Source organism: Microcaecilia unicolor, chromosome 10 (assembly GCF_901765095.1).
Source record: "Microcaecilia unicolor chromosome 10, aMicUni1.1, whole genome shotgun sequence".
Taxonomy (NCBI): domain Eukaryota; kingdom Metazoa; phylum Chordata; class Amphibia; order Gymnophiona; family Siphonopidae; genus Microcaecilia; species Microcaecilia unicolor.
The window spans coordinates 102474214-102492928 of NC_044040.1; the positions used below are offsets into that span (position 1 = coordinate 102474214).

An 18715-nucleotide genomic window follows, 5' to 3' on the forward strand; every position below is an offset into this window, starting at 1 on the left:
GTATCGATCAATGGTAACTCCAAGGATTTTCAGTGTTTCCGAAATTGGTAGGTTAAGTTTTGGTGTGTTGATGGTGGTAAATTTGTTCATGTTATGTTGAGAGGTGAGTATTAGACATTGGGTTTTTTCAGCGTTAAGTTTCAGCTGAAATGCATCTGCCCATGAGTGCATGATATGTAGACTTTGGTTGATGTCATTGGAAATTTCTTTTAAGTCTTGTTTAAATGGGATGTAGATCGTTACGTCATCAGCATATATGTATGGGTTGAGGTTTTGGTTTGATAGTAGTTTGGCCAAGAGTATCATCATTCGGTTGAATAAGGTTGGTGAAAGGGGGATCCCTGTGGAACTCCGCATTCAGGTGTCCATGTGGCTGATGCACTCGAATTTGATGTCACTTGATATGAGCGTGTGGTTAGGAACCCCTTGAACCAATTGAGAACGTTGCCTCCGATACTGAAGTATTCGAGGATATGCAGTAGAATCCATGATCGACCATGTCAAAGGCGCTAGACATGTCGAATTGTAGAAGTAGTATGTTCTTGCCGGTTGCTGTCATTGTTTGAATTTCGTCATGAGCGTGACTAGTACTGTTTCAGTACTGTGGTTAGAACGAAAACCTGACTGGGAGTCGCATAGTATTGCGAACTTGTCTAAATAGTTTGTGAGTGTTTGGTCACCATCCCTTCTGTTATTTTGGTTATTAAGGGAATGGATGCTACTGGTCTATAGTTGGTTAGTTCGATAGCATTTTTTCTTTGCATCTTTGGGTATATGGGTACATAAGTACATAAGTAATGCCATACTGGGAAAAGACCAAGGGTCCATCGAGCCCAGCATCCTGTCCACGACAGCGGCCAATCAGGCCAAGGGCACCTGGCAACCTTCCCAAACGTATAAACATTCTATTCATGTTATTCCTGGAATTGTGGATTTTTCCCAAGTCCATTTAGTAGCGGTTATGGACTTGTCTTTTAGGAAACCGTCCAACCCCTTTTTAAACTCTGCCAAGCTAACCGCCTTCACCACTTTCTCTGGCAACGAATTCCAGAGTTTAATAATACTTTGGGTGAAGAAAAATTTTCTTCGATTTGTTTTAAATTTACTACACTGTAGTTTCATCGCATGCCCCCTAGTCTAGTATTTTGGAAAGCGTGAACAGCGCTTCACATCCACCTGTTCCAATCCACTCATTATTTTATATACCTCTATCATGTCTACCCTCAGCGTCTCCTCCAAGCTTAATAGCCCTAGCCTCCTTAATCTTTTTTCATAGGGAAGTCGTCCCATCCCCGCTATCATTTTAGTCGCCCTTCGCTGCACTTTTCCAATTTACTATATCTTTCTTGAGATTGCAGCGACCAGAATTGAACACAATACTCAAGGTGCGGTCGCACCATGGAGTGATACAACGGCATTATAACATCTTCACACCTGTTTTCCATACCTTTCCTAATAATACCCAACATTCTATTCGCTTTCCTAGCAGCAGCAGCACACTGAGCAGAAGGTTTCAGTGTATTATCAACGACAACACCCAGATCCCTTTCTTGGTCCCTAACTCCTAACGTGGAACCTTGCATGACGTAGCTATAATTCGGGTTCTTTTTTCCCACATGCATCACCTTGCACTTGCTCACATTAAACGTCATCTGCCATTTAGCTGCCCAGTCTCCCAGTCTCGTAAGGTCCTCTTGTAATTTTTCAAAATCCTGTCGCGATTTAACAACTTTGAATAACTTTGTGTCATCAGCAAATTTAATTACCTCGCTAGTTACTCCCATCTCTAAATCATTTATAAATATATTAAAAAGCAGCGGTCCTAGCACAGACCCCTGAGGAATCCCACTAACTACCCTTTTCCATTGTGAATACTGCCCATTTAACCCCACTCTCTGTTTCCTATCCTTCAACCAGTTTTTAATCCACAATAGGACATTTCCTCCTATCCCATGACCCTCCAATTTCCTCTATAGCCTTTCATGAGGTACCTTGTCAAAGGCCTTTTGAAAATCCAGATACACAATATCAACCGGTACCCCTTTGTCCACATGTTTGTTTACTTCTTCAAAGAATTGAAGTAAATTGGTCAGGCAAGATTTCCCCACACAAAACCCGTGCTGACTTGGTCTCCGTAATCCATGGCCTCGGATGTGCTCTGTAATTTTGTTTTTAATAATAGCCTCTACCATTTTCCCCGGCACTGACGTCAGACTCACCGGTCTATAATTTCCCGGATCTCCTCTGGAGCCTTTTTTAGAAATCGGTGTTACATTGGCCACCCTCCAATCTTCTGATACCACGCTTGATTTTAAGGATAAGTTGCATATCACTAGCAGTAGCTCCGCAAGCTCATTTTTTCAGTTCTATCAGTACTCTAGGATGAATACCATCTGGTCCAGGAGATTTGCTACTCTTCAGTTTGCTGAACTGCCCCATTACATCCTTCAGGTTTACCGTGAAGTCAGTAAGCTTCTCCGACTCGTCCGCTTGAAATACCATTTCCGACACCGGTATCCCACCCAAATCTTCCTCGGTGAAGACCGAAGCAAAGAATTCATTCATTCTCTCCGCTACATCTTTGTCTTCCTTGATCGCCCCTTTTACCCCTCGGTCATCCAGCGGCCCAACCGATTCTTTTGCTGGCTTCCTGCTTTTAATATACTGAAAAATTTTTTTACTATGTTTTTTTGCCTCTAATGCTATCTTTTTTTTCGTAATCCCTCTTGGCCTTCTTTATTTGCACCTTGCATTTGCTTTGACACTCCTTATGCTGCTTCTTGTTATTTTCAGACGGTTCCTTCTTCCATTTTCTGAAGGCGTTTCTTTTAGCCCTAATAGCTTCCTTCTCCTCACTTTTCAACCAGGCCGGCTGTCTTTTGGACTTCCGTCTTTCTTTTCTAATTCGCGGAATATGTATGGCCTGGGCCTCCTGGATGGTGTTTTTGAACAGCGTCCACGCCTGTTGTACAGATTTTACTCTCTCAGTTGCCCCCCCTAAGTTTTTTTTTTACCGTTCTTCTCATTTTATCATAGTATTCTTTTTTAAAGTTAAACGCTAATGTATTTGACTTTCTGTGTACAGTTACTTCAAGGTCGATATCAAAACTGATCATATTATGATCACTGTTATCAAGCGGCCCCAGTACCATAACGTCCCTCACCAGATCATGCGCTCCACTAAGGACCAAGTCTAGAATTTTCCTTCTCTCGTCGGCTCCTGCACCAGCTGCTCCATAAAGCTGTCCTTGATTTCATCAAGGAATTGTACCTCTGTAGCGTGTCCCGATGTTACATTTACCCAGTCTATATTTGGATAATTGAAGTCACCCATTATTATCACGTTGCCCATTTTGTTCGCGTCTCTGACGCCCATCTCTCCTCGGCCAATAAACACGCCCCAGTCCCGCCTTCGCCACGCCTCCAACATGCCCCCGTCAACTTTATTCGTTCCTGTGACGGAGTGCAGTTGAAGACGCCCAAAATCGGCTTTTGATTATACCGATTTGGGCGCCCGCGAGAGAAAGACGTCCATCTCCCAATTTAGGACGGAATATGGGCGTTTTTCTCTTTCGATTATAAGGTGGAAAGACTGTTTCGTTATGCATTTCCCTAACTGGAAGAATATCGGGTGCAAATCCATATTTACTTGCAGCTTTTTGTATTTAGGCACAAAATTCTTCCAAGAGAAATAAGACATAATGATAACTACCAGCCATTCCGCAAATCCCTATCTGGATTTTCAAAAGGTGTTTGACAAGGTACCTCATGAAGGCTACAGAGGAAATTGGAGGGTCATGAGATAGGAGGAAAAGTCCTATTGTGGATTAAAACTGGTTGAAGGATATGAAACAGAGAGTGGGTTAAATGGGCAGTATTCACAATGGAGAAGGGTAGTTAGTGGGGTTCCTCAGGGGTCTGTGCTAGGACCGCTGCTTTTTAATATATTTATAAATGATTTAGAGATGGGTGTAACTAGCGAGGTAATTAAATTTGCTGATGACACAAAGTTATTCAAAGTCGTTAAGTCGTGGCAGGATTGTGAAAAATTACAGAAGGATCTTACGAGACTAGGTGACTATATGGCAGATGACGTTTAATGTGAGCAAGTGCAAGGTGATGCATGTGGGCAAAAATGAACCTGAATTATAGCTACGTCATGCAAGGTTCCACATTAGGAGTTACTGACGAAGAAAGGGATCTGGGTGTCGTCATCGATAATACACTGAAACCATCTGCTCAGTTTGCTGCTGTGGCTCGGAAAGCGAATAGAATGTTGGGTATTATTAGGAAAGGTATGGAAAACAGGTGTGAGGATGTTATAATGCCGTTGTATCGCTCCATGTTGCGACCGCACCTTGAGTATTGTGTTCAATTCTGGTCGCCGCATCTCAAGAAAGATATAGTAGAATTGGAAAAGGTGAAGCGAAGGGGCGACTGAAATGATAGCGGGGATGGGACGACTTCCCTATGAAGAAAGACTAAGGAGGCTAGGGCTTTTCAGCTTGGAGAAGAGACGACTGAGGGGAGACATGATAGAGGTATATAAAATAATGAGTGGAGTGGAACAGGTGGATGTGAAGCGTCTGTTCACGCTTTCCAAAAATACTAGGACTAGGGGGCATGCGATGAAACTACACTGTAGTAAATTTAAAACAAATTGGAGAACATTTTTCTTCATGCAACGCATAATTAAACTCTGGAATTCGTTGCTGGAGAACGTTGTGAAGGCGGTTAGCTTGGCAGAGTTTAAAAGGGGGTTAGACGGTTTCCTAAAGGACAAGTCCATAAACCGCTACTAAATGGACTTGGGAAAAATCCACAATTCCGGGAATAACATGTATAGAATGTTTGTACTTTTGGGAAGCTTGCCAGGTGCCCTTGGCCTGGATTGGCCGCTGTCGTGGACAGGATGCTGGGCTCGATGGACCCTTGGTATTTTCCCAGTGTGGCATTACTTATGTACTTATGTACTTTCCTATTCATAAAGTTTGTATCTCAAGATACTAATTTCAGTATTTCCATTGACCATCATAACACTACACTAGTTGTAAATTGTTCTCTCACTTTATCTTCAAATCTCACTCGTAATTCAATTTTTGTAATATATGTAAGCTACATTAAACTGAAATTGTTTCTGGATAATGTGGGATATAAGAACCAATAAATAAATTTCATTCATCAAGGCACAATTTATTTAATAGAACTTATTCCTGTGCCAAAAGTCATAACTCCTTGTTGGCGAAACAGATCTGGTTTCTACTCCTATAGAACTTATCAATAAATTTTTTAGTTAGGGGTCTTCCCCAAACACAATAGCACAGATTCATTGAACCCTGTTACACTGCGGTACTAGTTTCCTAGCCCTTCAGACTGGATGTTGAGGATGCAGTTGAATGCACTGAATCTGGCTATGATGATCAATTTTGTAATTAATGACTTAAGGAATCATTTGAATGTTGATACAGCATTGTTCAGCTCCTTCCTGTCAAATGGCCATATGTGTAGAATATCTTTAAAAAAAAAAAAAGGTATGTGGTTGAGTTCATCCTGCTTTTTCGTGGAGCAAACAAAATTGCTTATTTAATTTATTTATTTGTATTCCACATTTTCCCACCTATTTTCAAGCTCAATGTGGCTTACATTGTACCTTAGAGGTGTTCGGCATCTCTGGTAGAGAAACAAATACAAAGAGGAGTTGTGGTCGAATAAGGTTCATATGTTATAGATACATTGGGGAATCGTAGAGAGGAAGAGTTGTGCAGAGTTTATTACGAGCTTTGGTTTTGTTGTGTTGCAGGGTTTAGGCATTTAAGTTGGGTCGATAGGGTATGCCTTTTTGAACAGGTTGGTTTTTAGTGATTTCCAGAAGTTCAGGTGGTTGTACATTGTTTTCACGGCTTTTGGTAGTGCGTTCCACAGTTGTGTACGTACGTAGAAGAAGCTGGATGCATAGGTTGATTTGTATTTGAGCCCTTTGCAGCTTGGGTAGTAGAGATTTAGGTATGTTCGTGTTGATCGGAGTGTGTTTCTTATTTTCTATGAGGTCTTTCATGTATCCCGGGGCTTCGCCATAGATGATTTTATGGACCAGGGACCAGGGTGCAGATTTTGAAAGCAATGCGTTCTTTGATTGGTAACCAGTGTATTTTTTCTCGGAGGGGTTTGGTGCTTTCGAATCGCACTTTTCCAAATATAAGCCTGGCTGCTCTGTTTTGTGCGGTCTGAAGTTTCTTTATGAGTTGTTCTTGGCATCCCGCGTAAATTCCATTGCAGTAGTTTTCTTGGCTTAGTACCATTGATTGTATGAAGTTGCAAAATGTTTCTCTTGGGGAAAAATGGTTTCACGCGTTTGAGTTGCCACATTGAGTGGAACATTTTCTTATTTGTAGAGTTAACTTGGCTCTCAGGTGTAAGGTTACGGTCGATAGTAACGCCGAGGATTTTCAGGCTGTCTGAGATAGGGAGGGTGTTTGTGGGTTTGTTTGTATTGTAATGGGATGAGAGGATGAGGCAGTGTTTTATCTGTATTGAGTTTTAGTTGAAATGCATTTGCCCATGAGTCCATGGTGTTTAGGTTGAGCTTGATTTCCTTGGTGATTTCTGTCAGGTCATGTTTGTAAGGTATGTATATTGTGACGTCATCTGCATAGAGGAATGAGTTGAGGCCTTGGTTTGATAAGGCCTTGGCTAGTGGTGTCATCATTAGGTTGAAGAGCATCGGTGATAGTGGTGATCCTTGAGGTACTCCGCAGTCTGCTTTCCACGGTGATATGTTTGAATTTGATTTCACTTGGTACGTTCTGGTGGTTAAGAAACCCTTGATCCAACTAAGTATGTTTCCACCAATACCGAAGTAATCTAGGAGTCTTAGTAGTATGTTATGGTTTACCATGTTGAATGCACTAGACATGTCAAATTGAAGGAAGAGTATGCTTTTACCTGTTGCTGTTTCCTGCTGGAATTTCGCTATGATTGGGATGAGTGTCAGGTTCTCAGGTTCAGAGCCCGCGGGGCCGGGCTCTGGAGCAAACGTGAGCCCTTGGGCTGCTGACGAGGAGCGACAGCAGCAGGCAAAACTCACCAACCAACACTGGGTAAGCACACCGGCAGGGACTGCAGGCACTGCCCAGCGAACCGGAACACATGGACTGGAATCCCCCGGACTGGAGCACACCAGACTGGAACACACACCGGACCGGAACACACTGGACTGGTCCCCCGGACTGGAGGACACAGGACCGGAACACGGGACTGGAGCACACTGGACTGGTCCAACAGCTTCACCTGTACTTAGCTACTAAGCCCCCCAAGAGTTGAGCTCCTGGGTTCGAGTAGCCGACAGGACTTACTGGATACCGGATGACATAGGGACCAGGACTGGAAACAGAAGTGCTCCTAACCCTAAACTGATCTACGTGCTCCCAAGCCCTAAACCAGCAGGAGTGTTCCTAACCGTAAACTGACAAAAGGACTTCCTAAGCCCTATACTAAACAGGAGCTCCTAAACCCTGCTCAAGAAAGGGACTTCCTAAGCCCTAAACTAACAGAGCAGGGTACTAAATACAAAGCTAACACAGGTGCTACTAAGCACCAAGCTACAAGGCTCTACACTAATAAGCTAAACACAAAGCTAACCAGCTACCTAAGCACTGCTCTAGCAAGCTAGATACAACTAACAAGGTGCTTCCTAAGCACTACTCTGGCAAGCAACCAGAAGAGCTCCTAGCACTAAAAGGAAAGACAGGGGAGCCACAAGGAAAAAGCAGTGAAGCTAACACATAAGCCAAAAGTGCTTCTAAAGCACCAAACACCAACAGCAAAGACTGCAATGCTCCCAATAGCACAAACACCAGAAGTACTTCTAACAGCAAACTCTGCAGTGTTCCTAACAACACCAAACCCTGAAGTACTTCTATCAGCAACAGAGCTTCCAAAGCCCTACACATAGCAATGCTTCAAAACCAAGAGGGAAAAGCAGGGGAACCATAAGGGAAAAACAGGAAAGCTAAACACACAGTCACCAGTGCACACTGCACTAACACTAACCTGGACCTTAGCAAAAGCAAGCAGGGAAACTAGACACAACGTCAGAAGTGCACACTGCACCACCCTACCTACAGCAAACACCACTGTTGCAAAGGCCCTGAAGGAAACAACACCACTTCCTTATCAAGGCCCTCCCTGATGATGTCACACTCCCTAGACCTAGGCAAAAGCACACTGACCCAGAGAGGCCCAACCCACACCAATGCAAAACCGTGAAACACTTGAAGCCAGTACACCCAAAGAGAGTTAGAGCAACTCAGGCAACACACACACAGCTGTAGTGAAGTGAGACAATTAACCCCATGCTGCTGGAAGCTGCCAGCACAGAGAGACAGAGCCAGCTCAGAAAGGACAGAGAAATGAAACAGAAGCCAGCTAAGAAGCTGACCCCCAGGAAAGAGGTAAGTTTGAGAGGGGTTCAGACCCCAATCATAACAGATGAGTACTGTTTCAGTGCTATGGAGGGGGTGAAATCCTGATTGTGATTCGTGTAGGATTGAGAATTTGTTTGTAATCACCGAGTTTGGTTACCATGCTTTCCATCAGTTTGACTGCTAGTAGTAGTAGTAGTAGTATTGGGCGGTAATTGGTGAGTTTGCTTGTCTTTTTCTTGGTGTCTTTAGGAATTGGGGTGAGTAGGATGTTGCCATTTTCCTTAGGGAAGAGACCTTGTTGGAGTCAGTAGTTTTGGTGGGATGTGAGGTCTTCTACGAAGCGGTCAGGGGCGGGTTTTATTAGGTAGCAGGGGCACGTATGTAATTTGCAGTGAGTGGCGGAGAACTTATGAATCACCTGGGTAACTGTTTCGGTGGTGAGGAAGTTCGATCTTCTGGGTATTCTCCAGGGGTTGGGTCCAGACCGTTGATGAATTTTTCGATATCAGTATTGTCAAGGGGGAGTGTGTTTCGGAGATTTACAATTTTTTCATTGAAATATTTAGCAAGTTTGTCTGCAGAGGGGATGTCTGTGTTGGCTGTGGTGACCAAGGTGGTATCTAGTAGTTTGTTTACAAGTTGGTATAGTTTCTTCATGTCTTTGTAGTCTGGTCCTATTTTGGTTCTGTAATATGACCTTTTAGCCTGTCTTATTGCGTATTTTTATTTTCTTTGTAATTGTTTCCAAGTGTTGAGCGTGTGTTCGTCTTCTAGTTTTTTCCATGCTCTTTCGAGTTTCCTGGATTGTGTTTTTAGTTTTTTCAATTCGTTGTTGATTGAGAGATGTCTTTGTGATGTTCTTGTTTGTAAGGGTGCTATTTCATCTAGTATGCTTTTGCATCTTTTGTCCCAGTTAGAGAGGTAGTGTATGGAATCCGTTTGTGTTGTCCATTCGCTATTGTATATTTGTTGCCAGAATGTTTTCGGGTCTGTTTGGCCTCTCGTGCTGTAGGTTGTGTGTTCTTGTGTATGGTGTGAGCTCTTCTTCTGCCAGTCTAGGGATAGGTTTAGTTTGTAGTGGTCAGTCCATGGTGTTTTTGTCCATTTAATATCAGTTATTATTAAGTTTTGGTCTGTGGCCAATTTATGTGAGATGAGGTTGAGTGTGTGTCCTTTGACGTGGGTTGCTTGCATGTGTGGCCATTTGAGATCCCATAAGTGGAGGAATTCCTTGCATTCTCATGTGTTGGTTGAGTTTGGGTCTTGTAGGTGAAGGTTGATGTCTCCTAGTATCAATATGTTTGAGTTGGTTACACAAGTGTTTGAAATGAAGTCCGTGAAGGTTGACTGGCTTTCGTTCCAATTAACTGGTGGTCTGTAAAACAAGATACAGTTCAGGTGGTCATACAGGGATTTGCTATGGATTCTGATTGAGGCAATTTCCTGTTGGGTTGTTATGGACTCGGCTGTGGTTTCGGTTATAAAGTGGGATCGATAGATTAGTGCTATGCCTCCGCCTCTCTTTTCCTTTTTGGTCCAGTGAGTGATCTTGTATCCTGGAGGGCATAGGTCAAGGATTATGGGGTCCTTTTGATCCTGGATCCAGGTTTCATTGATGAAGATCAGATCTACGTTTTCTGATATAATCCAGTCTGTTACTGTTGTTGTTTTGTTTATGACGGATCTGGCGTTGATGTAACCCACTTGAATGTTTTGGTATGGGCTTCTATGTTTGGCGTTGTGTGGATTTTTGTTAGTTGTCGTTTCTTAGTGTGTGTTTGGCGTGACCTTTCTTTTCGTTCTGCTGATGTTGTTCATATATTGGAATTTTTCCTTTGTTGAGGGTGTTGTCAGTTTGTTGAGGTGTGGAGTATCTGGTCAGTCTTTGGTGAGTATGTAGTATGGGTATGATGTTATTTTCTGCGAGTGGGATGGTTAGTGTTAGATTGATCAGTGATATGGAATAGATAGGGGTATTTTGATGATATTCATTTGGATCAGTTCTGTTTGGCTGCTAATAAGCCATGTTCGAATGGGAGGGGGGAATAGTTCTGGGTGAGGTTCGTACTTTAAGTTGTTGTTTTTTTTTACTCACAGTTAGATGTTCAGCCCCATGGTGCTGGAACTCCGTATTTCTGGGTGCTGTATCGTTGGTTGGAGATAGGAGTCTAGGAGAGATAATTGTAGTGCAGAGCGAGGCAGTGTTTCATCGGGTTGAGGCAGTTTGTGGTTGTGTGCTGGGGGTTGCGATATCGCATTAGGAGTGTTGGACACGAGGTTATCACAGATGCAGGTGTTACTCCGGGGACAGGAGGAAGAATCGGGGGCAGTTTTCAGCCCCGGATGCCACTACAGTGTGCTGGGTGCCATGGCCCGTCTCTGGGCCAAATATACCGCTCCGTTGCTGTAGCTCCCAACGGCGCTGCCGCTTTAGTCGATGCGACCACATGGCGCCTCTGGCCCCTGGTGGTCGAGCAACTCAGCGGTTGTCGCCACGACTTGGCGGGCGGGAGGCAGGACTAGCGCAAGGCCGACACAGGGCAGACCCTACACGACCCTTTCTCCGGGGTGGCTGCGGGCCACTTGACGATCTCTCCAGACGTTGTACAGGCGGGAGCGCTGTCACCAGCTCGGTCATGTTTGCCTTCGCTAATCGGGACCTCCATGGGCACGACCGCTCTGCTTAGGAGCACCGTTTCCTGCCCAGCCATGGCCACGACCTCCAGGTTAGGAACTCCTTCCGGCGCGTCGTGAGTGATGCTGGGGTGATGTTTGCTGTCCGCTGCGCCTTCTGATTCCCATTTCAGGCTTTGGGTTCGGCCCCGGTCTCCCGCCGGTGCGTCTCGCCCTTCTCGAGAGCTGTTCGACGCCTCGCAGAGTTCGCCCGCTGAGCTTGGAGCTTTTTCAGGTAAGCGCGACTCGCCCAGGCCGGGACCGGTCTCTATTCTACTGGAAGCTCTTATCTCACAAACGCTTAAAAGATTCGCCAAATCTCTGCAAATTAGATGTATGCCCAAACAACCTCATGAAGTCGGCCCTTCAACAATTTATAACAGACCTAACAAACCACGTGAACTTTATGCTACAAAATCGACTCTTCCCAAGGGAGAAAGCCAACATTTTACTCACCCCTATACCCAAGGATGCAAAGAAAAATGCTAATGAACTAACGAACTATAGACCAGTAGCATCCATTCCCTTAATTACCAAAATAACAGAAGGTATGGTGACTAAACAACTCACAGATTATCTAAACAAGTTCTCAATATTACACGATTCCCAGTCAGGATTTCGCTCTAATCACAGCACTGAAACCGTACTAGTTACGCTCATGACCAAACTCAAACAATTGATAGCAAACGGCAATAACATTCTACTGTTACAATTCGATATGTCAAGCGCATTTGACATGGTTGACCATGGAATTTTATTACATATCCTCGAATACTTCGGAATCGGAGGCAACGTTCTCAACTGGTTCAAGGGGTTCCTAACCACACGCTCATATCAAGTGACATCAAATTCGACTACATCAGCTACATGGACACCTGAATGCGGAGTTCCACAGGGATCACCCCTCTCACCGACCATATTCAACCTAATGATGACACCCTTGGCCAAACTACTATCGAATCAGAACCTAAACCCACATATATATGCTGATGATGTAACAATCTTCATCCCATTCAAACAAGATCTAAGGGAAATCTCCAACGAAATCAAGCAAAGCCTACATACCATGAATTCCTGGGCAGATGCATTTCAGCTGAAACTTAATGCAGAGAAAACCCAATGCCTGGTACTCACCTCGCAATATAACAAGAATAAATTTACCACCATCAACACACCTCTAAACTAAATCTACCAGTTTCGGACACCCTAAAAATTCTTGGAGTCACCATTGATCGACACCTAACACTTGAGAATCATGCGAAAAACATAACTAAAAAGATGTTTCATTCAATGTGGAAACTAAAAAGAGTTAGAGCATTTTGTCCAAGGACTGTCTTCCGCAATCTGGTACAATCATTGGTACTCAGTCATCTGGACTATTGTAACTCACTCTACGCTGGCTGCAAAGAGCAAATACTCAAAAAACTCCAGACGGCCCAGAACACGGCAGCCAGACTAATATTCGGCACATCAAAATATGAAAGCGCAAAACCCCTACGAGAAAAACTACACTGGCTCCCACTAAAAGAATCAATCACGTTCAAACTTTGCACCCTAGTCCATAAAAATCATCCATGGCAACGCCCCAGCCTACATGTCAGACCTAATAGAACTACCAACCAGGAATGCAAAAAAATCTTCTCGCACACTCCTTAATCTTCATTTTCCCAAGTGTAAAGGTCTGAAATACAAATCAATGCACGCATCTACATTTTCCTATACGAGCACGCAGCTCTGGAACGTGTTGCCACGTAACCTGAAAACGATCTATGAACTGACCAATTTCCGTAAACTATTGAAAATCTATCTCTTCAACAACATATATCACAAAGATCAACACGTGTAACTGTATAATCTTTAAAATATCCAAAAATGTCTTATAATGTCTTTGCTTTAACACTATCATGTATTTCACCACCATGTAACACAAAACCCTCTGTAAACCAAATATATATTCTCTTCTATTTCCAGTATCCGTGATAAATTGTAAGCCACATTGAGCCTGTAAAGAGGTGGGATAGTGTGGGATACAAATGCAATAAATAATAAAAAATATATATATATTCCGTCCTCGAGCCTGGAGCTCTCACAGTCGCGTCTCATTCGGGCATCATGTTATACTTAGCTGTAATTTTGTTGTTTTCCCCTGAGCTGCAGGATAAATCAGTTACACACATACCCCAGCACCGTCTTAAAGTATTAAAATAAAATCATGTCATCTTCTTATGAATCTTGAAGCTAGGGGTTGCCCGGCTGCCTGACGGAGTGCAGTGCGACTCTACCCACCGTGCTCAGTCGGGGCACAAGAGCTCACTGCTCGATTCACAACAGGACCATAACAGTACATCAATTACAATTAATTAACTTTGCTTTAAATGGCAGTTGATGTTATTTATTTATTTATTGTTTGCATTTGTATCCCACATTTTCCCACCTCTTTGCGGGCATCATTCCTAATTACAAGTACAAGACATATTACGCATCCAATTTTTCTGTCATAGGCAGTCAACTCTGGAATGCATTACCAAGATCCATTCGTTTAGTCAATGTTCTACCTTTCCGAAAACTACTAAAAACTTACCTCTTCAAGCAAGCCTACACAAATAACCTAACTTAAATTTACAAGACCTTATTTACTACCAGACCAGACTATAAAACTGGATCTGGAATATACTACCGGACCAGACTATAAAACTGAATCTGGAATATCCTTCCCATTTTTTTTCCTTTATTATATTCCCTCTTCCCTCCCCTCCCTACATTATCTAGTACATCCCCCTTCCTATCCCTCCCTAACATTTTCCCATACTAAACTACATATTAATCCCTATACACTCCCTCCTACCATTCCCCTAACTCTTCCATCCTCCTCCTTGCCATCTTACCTATCCACACATAAACAAGTACTTCTTTACCTACAATATCATAGCTGCATCCATTTTGCATCGCTTTGTTAACATGATTTTTATGTAAGCCGCATTAAACCTGCTATTGAGTGGGAAAGTGCTGGGTATAAATGTTACAAAAATAAATCATTGATAATTTTTTGTTAAGTCTTACAGATTATTGATTCAAATATTAAGATAGTTCAAAGTACACATACCTGTGATGCCCCACTTGTGGTGGTGGTGATGATGATGATGATGATGATGTTGATTGTGATCTTTTAGTACCCCTAAAAGCAAGCTCCTTACTCACTCAAAAATGGTACAAATAGGATGATGCACATTACAAAAATAGTAAAGTGAAAAGTTTTTCCTTATGCAAGGAATATTCTTGATTCATTTCTTCTGTTTTGTGTGTAGATACTAACATAAAATTGTTGTGATTATTAATAGGTGATTTATCTGTTGTGTGCATATGCTGACACCTCTGGCCCAACCATGAGATACTTACGGACCAGCCAGGACTTCCTATTCTCTCAGCTTCAGCATTTACCATTCTCGGTCAAAGGTAATAAAATCATTAATTTAAATGTTATTTTTGATTGAAACAGTGATTGAGAGATGTCATGTTGTTTGGTGAATGCCTTTCTGCCTTTAATAGTAAAAGTGTAGAAATAAGCAGGAATTTTATGTACTGACCATTGATAAGACCTTGTTTGAAGTGTTGTCACCAATTCTGGATGCCCCATCTTCAGAAGGCTATTGACTCAGTAGAGGAAATCTTGAAGAGGGCTTCCAAAAGCATGTACTTGTTATGGACAGTTCCATATCATCATGCTGATCAATCCATAGACTGGCGGGTTGTATCCATCTACCAGCAGGTGGAGATAGAGAGCAATCCTTTTGCCTCCCTATATGTGGTCATGTGCTGCCGAAAACTCCTCAGTATGTTCTGTATCTCAGCAGGTGGTGGTCGCACACAGCAGCAGCTCTGGCTAGCTCTCCAAGCCTAATTTTTAGGTTTTGTTGAGTACCTGGGGTTGAGGGCTCTTCTTGAGCAAGTGCAAACCTGGTGGCGCCAGGTCCCTCCTTTTCTACCCCCTCCCGCTGGCTCCGTTAAAAAAAAAAAAAAATTTTTGGACGTCCTTTAAGGCGTTTATTTCGACGTTTATTTAAACGTTTATTGCAGCTACTCACTGGGACACCAGGTTGTTACAGCTCGGAGCGAGAAGCAGGTAATTTTTACCTTTTTATAGCAGGCAGGGGGTTCCCCGATCGATCTCCACGTGGCCTATGGCATCGGAGGGCGAGGGCGCGAAGAATCGCTCCCCGGACCGCGTGTGCGCTTCTAGCGGGGATGCGGGGGTTTTAAAGTCTGATTCGCCCTTGTTGGGTGTCAGTTCGGAGGCCGGTCAGTGTCCCGGGTCTTCCTCCGGTGCGGCGGTTTTTCCCGCCATAAACGCCCATCCCCCGCTGCTCGCCTCCGCCATCTTGGCCGGCCACTCTGCTCGGACGGCTTCTTCTTGGGCCGCCCTTGAGCTGGGAGACGTTAATGCCATGGCCGCCCTTGATTCGGGCGATGGCAAAAAAGCGGCTAAAGTTAAGCGCCGTTCTTCCCGCGCGGCTCCTTCGCGGAGTGTCGCGCCGGACATCATCTTGGATGCGTAGCATGTTTCTCCCCCGCTCTTGCGAGCGCCGGTTGAGGGTGCGTCTAGGGCTGTGGCCCAGGCTGCTGAAGTGCACAGTCTGGGGGGTTTCTCCCCCGAGTTTATTTTGCTGCTGCATCAGGCCTTCCTTATGCAAAACGCTGCCCCTTCTCCCTTGTCCGATAAAGGGGTTGAGGCCCCCGGAAGTAAACGCCCTCGGGTGGATTCCCAGGCCTTAGAGGACTCTGTTTCCTCTGATGTAGATGAGGGCAGCGTATCTGAGTTCTCCCAACGGTCCTTTGGGGATTCCTTGGAGGAGACGGATTCCCGCTCGGATGGAGCGGATGACCCCTCTGCAGCGCGGATCTTTCGCTCAGAGGATTTGCCCAACCTGTTAGTGCAGGCCATGAGCATTTTGAAGATTTCCTCTCCAGAGGACGTCTCTCCCTTAGCCCCTGTTGGCTCCGCCATTATGCTGGGGACGAAGCGCCCGCCTAGAACCTTCCACGTGCATGATGCCATGCACACCTTAATTTCGGCTCAATGGGATGTCCCGGAAGCGAGCCTCAAAGTGGCTAGGGCTATGTCCCGCCTCTATCCTTTGCCTGAAAGTGAACGGGAGGCCTTTCTTTGGCCTACCGTGGATTCTTTAATCACTGCGGTGACTAAGAAAACGGCGTTGCCGGTGGAAGGTGGCACGGCCCTAAAGGACGCCCAAGACAGAAGATTGGAGGCGGCCTTAAGGTCGTCCTTCGAGGCGGCTGCCTTAAGTTTGCAGGCCTCAGTTTGCGGCTCCTATGTGGCCAGGGCGTGCCTCACGATTGTGCAGCGGGCTTCCCCCTCGGATCCTTCCTTGAGGGCTGATTGGCCGGCCCTGGAATCGGGCTTGGCTTATTTGGCAGACTTACTGTATGATGTCTTGAGAGCCTCGGCTAAAGGTATGGCTCAGACAGTCTCTGCGCGGCGGTGGCTTTGGCTGAAACTTTGGTCTGCTAACCACGCCTCTAAGTCCCGCCTGGCTAAGTTGCCTTTTAAAGGCAAGCTGCTCTTTGGGGTCGAGCTGGACAAAATTGTGACCGATCTCGGCACGTCTAAGGGCAAGAGGTTACCAGAGGTCAGGGCTCGGGCCAGTGCTCGCCCCGGTATCTCCAGAGGACGGTTTCAGGAAGCCCGTCGGTACCGCCCGGGCAAGTCGGGCTCCTCTGCCCCCTCTTCCTTCAAGAGGAATTTCTCCCCCAAGCAGCATTCCTTTCGCAGAGACCGCCGTCCCGGAGGTGCGCCCTCCGGTCCTCCCCCAGGGTCTCGTACCCAATGACGGGGTCCTGGTCCATGGCCCAGTGCAGATTGGAGGACGCCTGTCCTCGTTTCTGGGCGAGTGGACCAGGGTAACTTCAGACGCTTGGGTGCTGGAAGTCATCAGAGACGGCTACAAGCTAGAGTTCTGCTGACCCTTAAGAGACGGGTTTGTACTCTCTCCCTGCAAGTCTCCGGTCAAAGCTGTGGCAGTGCAGCAGACCTTGGACAATCTGATCCACCTGGGTGCGGTTGTTCCTGTGCCAGAAAATAAGCTTGGCAAGGGACGTTACTCCATTTACTTTGTATTACCAAAGAAAGGAGGTTCTGTACGGCCTATCCTCGACCTCAAAGGGGTCAATCGGGCCTTGAAAGTTCGGCACTTTCGCATGGAGACTCTCCGCTCTGTTATAGCGGCAGTGAAGGCAGGGGAGTTCCTGGCATCCTTGGACATCAAGGAAGCGTACTTGCATATTCCCATCTGGCCTCCTCATCAGCGCTTTCTGCGTTTTGCAGTCCTGGGCCGACACTTCCAGTTCAGAGCCCTCCCGTTCGGGTTGGCTACTGCTCCGCGGACCTTCTCCAAAGTAATGGTGGTCATCGCGGCCTTCCTGCGAAAGGAAGGAGTACAAGTCCATCCTTATCTGGACGACTGGTTGATCCGAGCCCCCTCTTATGCAGAGTGCGGCAAAGCTGTGGACCGGGTGATTGCTCTTTTGAGCTCCCTGGGGTGGATCATCAACTGGGAGAAAAGCCAGCTGCGCCCGACTCAGTCCCTGGAGTATCTGGGAGGTCGATTCGACACCCAAGTGGGCAGAGTGTTCCTGCCGGACAATCACTTCAGGCTCAGGTGGACCAGTTCCTAGTAGCCTCTTCCCTTCGGGCTTCGGACTATGTGCAGCTGTTGGGCTCTATGACGGCCACGATGGAAGTAGTGCCCTGGGCCAGGGCTCATATGAGACCACTACAACACTCTCTGCTGCAGCGCTGGACTCCGGTGTCGGAGGATTATGCTGTGCGCCTTCCCTTGGACCCAGCAGTGCGCAAGGCGCTGAGCTGGTGGCTGAAGACAGACAAGTTGTCTGCAGGAATGCCTCTTGTGACCCCGGAGTGGATTGTCGTCACGATGGACGCCGCTTTGACGGGCTGGGGAGCCCACTGCTTGGGAAGGACAGCGCAGGGGCTCTGGTCTCCTGCAGAGGCAAAGTGGTCTATCAACCTCCTGGAACTCAGAGCCATTCGGTTGGCACTTTTGGAGTTTCTCCCGGTACTGGCGTTGAAGCCAGTACGGGTCCTGTCGGACAATGCCACGGCTGTGGCCTATGTCAACCGCCAGGGAGGTACCAAGAGCGCCCCTCTAGCCAAGGAAGCCATGAATCTATGCTAGTGGGCGGAAGCGAACCTGGAACAGCTGTCAGCTGCCCACATTGCCGGAGTCATGAATGTCAAGGCGGACTTTCTCAGTCGCCATACCTTGGATCCCGGAGAGTGGCAGTTATCGGCTCAGGCGTTCTTGGACATCACGAAGCGCTGGGGCCAGCCGAGCCTAGATCTGATGGTGTCATCGGCCAATTGCCAAGTGCCGCGCTTTTTCAGCAGAGGACGGGACCCTCGAGCTCTGGGAGTAGATGCTCTTCTCCAACAGTGGCCGACACAAGAGCTTCTCTATGTGTTCCCGCCCTGGCCCATGTTGGGCAGGGTACTAGACCGGGTGGCAAAGCATCCGGGCCGGATAATCCTGGTGGGTCCGGACTGGCCCAGACGTCCCTGGTATGCGGACTTGATCAGGCTCTCA

General features: G+C 45.9%; 1 protein-coding gene across 1 annotated transcript in view; it reads left to right on the plus strand.

Annotated features, from left to right (window-relative positions):
• Positions 1 to 18715, plus strand: part of NUP205 (nucleoporin 205) — a 1281456-nt gene that overhangs the window by 526185 nt on the left and 736556 nt on the right. The window contains exon 20 of the mRNA XM_030216143.1: positions 14435 to 14549. Coding sequence (XP_030072003.1) covers positions 14435 to 14549 — 115 coding nt within the window. The remainder of the gene's footprint in view (positions 1 to 14434; positions 14550 to 18715) is intronic.